The sequence below is a fragment of the Atractosteus spatula genome, chromosome 5 (assembly GCF_055471065.1).
Source record: "Atractosteus spatula isolate fAtrSpa1 chromosome 5, fAtrSpa1.hap1, whole genome shotgun sequence".
Classification (NCBI taxonomy): Eukaryota; Metazoa; Chordata; class Actinopteri; order Semionotiformes; family Lepisosteidae; genus Atractosteus; species Atractosteus spatula.
This window is the reverse complement of record NC_142710.1, coordinates 21,154,413-21,159,997: the sequence shown is the minus strand read 5'-3', so window position 1 is coordinate 21,159,997 and position 5,585 is coordinate 21,154,413. Positions and strand designations below refer to the sequence as shown.

Genomic DNA, 5,585 nt, shown 5'->3' with positions numbered 1-5,585 from the left:
GTGGCTAGAAACAGTATTGAAAGGCACAAATGATTTTCAGAGAGTAAGCACGCTTCATATTACAGGGTTAGACTGAATATGAAGTGTTATTTGACTATTTAAAACTACTGCCTATGAAGAACGAACATAATTTCCACTTCCTACTGTATAAATAGCACCTCTACTTTCCACAAACACACTTAAATAGCACACTTTCCGCCACTAATTCATAAAAGGTGAAAATTCCGTGATTGTGCCTTTCATTTGATTGTGGTTTTCAGATGATAGCGAGAATTGAGTGGCTGTTCTGTGTATGCTCGGCACGGCTCGTTATTTTCCGACGCTCATTTTCCGGAATGGGCCCCATATATGGATTAATGGGTGTATCTTCAATTACCGGATAAGTGCCATGTATGGAGTAGGGGTTGAACCGGAATTTCTCACAGCAGAATTGAAATATCCTCCTTTCTAAATCACTCTAAATACATGAATTTCAAAGATGCAAACTCAGACAAAGAAAAGGGTTCAAGGGTATAATTCTAAATGAGCACGGGTAAACTTTTTCTCCTTTAATTCTGCTTTCCGTGAGGGCTCTTCTGCTTGCGGGTGTCACAGACATCTCTCGCCCGAGGTTTCTCCATTGACAAGTCTCCTTTGATGTCGTCACAAAGCCTTCCAAGCCCATCCCAGTCCTTATATGGGCACTGACGTAGTGGGTATTCAAAGACACTCCATAAATACATAGTAGCACTCACCCAACCACCGAGATCTGTCATTCACTAAACAGATCGGCTACTGCGGATATCATTAGGTGTGTGTTTACACTACAACATATGACAGTGGCAGTGGAGTCTGCTTCTGTGACAGCAAATTTGAGTTAACGGTTTTGTTTTCGTTGAGGGAAGAAGAACAAATTCATACAACTATATAATAGCTAAATACATACTTGCACACAACAAGCTTGTGCAAAGCCGATCACTGGCTAAATGATGACAGCCAAAACTCTGGAGAAAACCCCCGTATCGCTCAGTGGTTTTGTACACAGTCTTCCTGAAAACATCTACTCAGTGGATGAGATCTCCACTACTTTACCAGCCTCCGTGGCAATCTTTCCAAATGGCGATTTAGGAGGGCATTTCGACCACATTAGCGGAGTTTCAGGAGGTAAGCTTCGCCTACAAAACTTTTTTTTTCTTTTCAGGAGGGGAGGTGTGTACCGGTCTCCTATTGTACAGACAGCATCGTTGCAGTGTTTTTCATAATAGCATCACGGCTCCGCTGTTGATATTACAAGCTAATCAAATGCGATAAACTGGAGAGGATGGAGGGGATGATTAAAACTAGTCTGTTAACTGATGTGAAATTACTAGAGCGCCGCTAGAGCAGCTCAGCACGTTATCGACCCGGTCGCGTTTCTTGTCGCGGACGCTAAACCAAGCTGCCTCAAAACAGGTGTTCATTCGAACCGCCAGTTGAGCGACGGCAGTCTGGTATCTGCGTATCGTTTACTTATTCTGAAATGAGGGTCGTCACGTCTTCTAGAAAAAATAAAGTCAGGATTTCAAGCGAATCTTAACAAGCATTCCCTTGACAATGATGCCTTTAACTCTCTTGCGCGTTAAAACAACAACAAATGAAAACTCGACCGGGGGGACGCGAGGAGTTCAAAAGCCTGAGCAGCCGCTAACACCTCACATAGGAAAGCGAGCAGCAATACCTTCAAGTTCGGTTACTAATTCTCTTTTTGTTTTTGTCATTTCACAGATGGCATGATCAATGGGGACATGAGCACAGAAAAAAGGTCTTTAGACTTGGCTTACTCCAGCAGCTTCACCCAGCCTACAGCGCCTCGCAACCAGACTTTCACCTACATGGGAAAGTTCTCCATTGACTCTCAGTACCCAGGTAGTAACTGGAATCCGGAGAGCGTTATAAACATCGTCAGCGCTGGGATCCTGGGCATGAGTCAGCCATCCTCGTCGTCCTCGTCACCGGCATCCTCAGTCTCACCGAACCATTTCTCCAGCACGCTGAGCTGCACCATGGCACAGAACCAGCCCGAAATGGATCACCTCTATTCTCCGCCTCCTCCGTACTCGGGCTGCGGAGAGGTCTATCAAGACCCGTCCGCCTTTCTGTCCACGTCCACCTGCCCTATTTCGTACCCCCCTCCTTCCTACTCGTCGCCCAAGCCAGCCTCGGACAGCGCTCTCTTCCCCATTATCCCGGACTACTCTAGCCTGTTTCAGCCTCCGTGCCAGAGGGACATCCAGTCTGTCCCTGACCGTAAGCCTTTCCCATGCCCACTGGAGTCAATCAGGGTCCCACCGCCTCTCACCCCTCTGAACACTATAAGGAATTTTACGTTAGGGGGGCCAGCTGCAGATGGACCCAGGCTGCCAGCCGCTTACAGTCCTCAGAATCTACCCCTGAGACCTATCCTGCGGCCGAGGAAGTACCCGAATCGCCCCAGCAAGACCCCTGTCCATGAGCGGCCGTACCCATGCCCAGCGGAAGGCTGCGACAGGAGGTTCTCCCGCTCTGACGAACTGACCAGGCACATCCGAATTCACACCGGGCACAAGCCCTTCCAGTGCCGGATCTGCATGAGAAACTTCAGCCGCAGCGACCACCTCACCACCCATATCCGCACGCACACCGGCGAGAAGCCCTTCGCCTGTGATTTCTGCGGCAGAAAATTCGCCAGGAGCGACGAACGGAAGAGGCACACGAAAATCCACCTCAGACAGAAGGAAAGGAAATCGGCGTCGGTAGCCCCGACAAACCCCGGAGCTCAGAATTCAGAAAGGTCGGTTAGTATTAGCACATCCTCTGGGGGCGTTTGCCAAACAGGTACCAACCAGCTTTCAGCGTGTCCCTCCAGGGCGGTCTAAATACGTAACAAACACTAATACATCGACAACATCAATAACGATAAGGGTCATGTTCTAAAAGGAAGAGTACTTGAATGTTTTTTTTTCTTCTGTAGAGATTTTGGATGTTACTAAAGCGCGTGAATATGTCCTGCGCTGGAACAAAATGTCAGACCTGCATCATCTCTATATTAATGTGCACTTTTGAGTTGCAGTTTAGCCTGCTGTAACTACGGCGCGCCTTGCTCTGTTTCCTTGGTTTTACTACAGACCACTGACTGATACGCACTTTGCTGTTTTAAGTATGTTAAACTTTTTTTATGAGCTTAGAAGAAGACAATTGACGTCTAAAAGTGTTTATTTTTACAAGGGCAAAAGTTAAAATTGCTTATTCGACTTACTACCTAACAGTGTTTTCATACGTGTCTTGCTATAATAACTAATAGTTTTTTCTTTGTACTATGATAAATTGTCCCTATCAGCCCTTGATCTGAACCGGAGGAGTCTCGGAATGAATATGAAAGGGAAAATATAGATTTGCAATAATTGTGAATACAAATATTTTAAGTTATTTAAGAGGTCAAATGTGTTGGTGTAAAATTGCTTGTTGATTGTTTGCTTTCCCGTTGTGCCTTGTTTTGCTAGGTCATCTACATCTTTATTTGTACATATTTCTAAGGACGTTTTCAACCAAGCTGTATAATATTCAAGCCGTTTAATATTTTTTAGAATTATATATTTTTGTACGCATTGTTTTGTGTCATTTTGAAAAGTGCTGCATTTGTAGTAAAGAGAGAATGTAAATACTTTATTACTCACGCCGATGTGACGTTTGTTTGCTCTGAATGTTTAATAAGACTGAAATCAATGTATATGGTACAAAACCACTAACGAAGGTCAGTCACAGCGGGTGTGTCTTGTTTTATTGTCAATTAAAAAATAAACGATTTTGACCAGTATTCGGTGTTTTAAAGCATCATTACCTGCCAGTAGTTACAGTGAAGCAATGGAAAGAAGTATACAGACGTAAAGGTCTAAAATAAAGCTGTTTGCTTGGGGATTTCCCAATGAGCGCTCATATCAATTAATCTTGTGACTCACCGTTTCACAAGTGTATTCACCCACTCAAAGCACGCTCTGGTATTTGGAACAGCAAATAGTTCTAAAGTTTGAAGTCTGGACTTTTTTTTTTCAAAACTGTTACGGCAAACCATCTTTAACAACCTTCGCGCCGAACTGTTACATTTAAAGCTACAGCTACGCACGCAGTAAACAGGAAAGGCAATTTATTTTTAAAAAGCTGATTTTCAGAACAGCAATGGGTAAACTTAACACTGAGCTGCAAAAAAAGACTCGGTAATATCCCTAGAACATCCCTTCTACGTTTCGAAGTCACCAGACTTACCCGCTTACAGTGTTTCTATAGATATATACTGGGGGGGAAGCACCGCGTTTCCCCCCTCTGTTTTTGTATATAGGGTATCAGTTTGGCCTTTTCTTTATTTTACAAAACAGTTGCACGTTTTCTTCAATGAGTGGTGATGAAAACAGTCATTTATACAGTTATGCTATAAATTGCAGGCAAATCCTCGTGAGGTAACCTAACCAGAGCGAAATCAGAAGTACAGTTTCCGGCGCGCTTCAGCTCCTGGTTCCCAATTGCGACTGCGCTTCGAGTACTGTGCATCACAAGCCGACCAAGCAGTCCGAATTCCTCTCTGATTATGAGCTACTTGTAATTGGAAAGCAAGGAATCATACCGTTTATACTTTACCAAGTGCGCGCTTTTATTCAAGGGTGTACATAAAGTTTTTATATCCTTTGCACATAACTGGGCAAGTGAAGGAATTGTGCTCATCCGTAAAGAGAATCGATCACTTTTGTTGATTTGCAACAGCTGTATAGACCTGCGTCCAAGACCGTAGGATACACATACTTACATGACTGATTTCACTTTATATCACCCATTGTAATTTTATGTGACTTACTGCGTGTAATTGTTGTCTGCGTTATGATTCATGTCCAAAGGCTTCACGAACTTGTCTTTGGATGCAGAAATGAATGTAACGGGGACTCCGTTCATGATTTATGTAGTTCTGTCCGAACTTCCAGTGAGCTCATGATTTCATTATCAAGGACTATTATTTTTATTGTTATGGTTTTAATGATGGTAATAAGGAGGAAGGGTATGTAATGTAGTATAATATTACACTTTTTCGAAATATTTATATTTCTTTGATCCAAAATACAAAAAATATATAGTAAGTAGAAAACGCTTCTTACCAACTTCATCAAGTTGAAAACAGCCAGGGTATTTTAGAAATTGGAATCTGGATGTTAGGATACGCATTAACATCAAACTAAGCAGAGCCCTATATTCATAACTACCGCCTAAAGTAACATATTGCGTTGCCAATATTGGTGTAATTCTTGAACAAACTATTTTTAGGTTAGTCACCAAGAAATGTTTTCAGCAGTTAGGACAGAGGACTCCATCCGTAGGCCTGGAGAGCCCCGGCAAGTCGAGGTTAAAAAGAAATGATCAATTTCTAAAAAACCCTTCCTCCCTGCCGTCGGTCCCTGGGAATCATGGGAAGGAACACTAATGAGCTCTTTGGCTTTTTAAAAGGGCGAGGGGCACAGACATTTAAAGAGACTTACAATTTGGGGCAGAGCGGTGACTCTGTGGCTAAGGATCTGCGACTGTGGCTGGAAGGTTGCCAGTTCAAATCC

At 43.4% G+C, this 5,585-nt stretch overlaps 1 protein-coding gene across 1 annotated transcript; it reads left to right on the top strand.

The window, feature by feature from the left end:
* The first annotated feature begins 912 nt into the window (after positions 1-912).
* egr2b (early growth response 2b) lies at positions 913-3,809 on the top strand. The gene is made up of 2 exons (XM_088916845.1): positions 913-1,143; positions 1,744-3,809. Exons 1-2 carry the CDS (start codon positions 966-968, stop codon positions 2,871-2,873), a joined length of 1,308 nt encoding a protein of 435 aa, XP_088772971.1. The 5' UTR covers positions 913-965; the 3' UTR covers positions 2,874-3,809.
* Positions 3,810-5,585: the final 1,776 nt, after the last annotated feature.

Excerpts from the sequence above, each read along its gene's own strand:
- egr2b (XM_088916845.1), top strand. The coding sequence starts at position 966 with ATGATGACAGCCAAAACTCTGGAGAAAACCCCCGTATCGCTCAGTGGT. Across the intron at positions 1,144-1,743 it reads CATTAGCGGAGTTTCAGGAG|ATGGCATGATCAATGGGGAC; the intron begins GTAAGCTTCGCC and ends GTCATTTCACAG.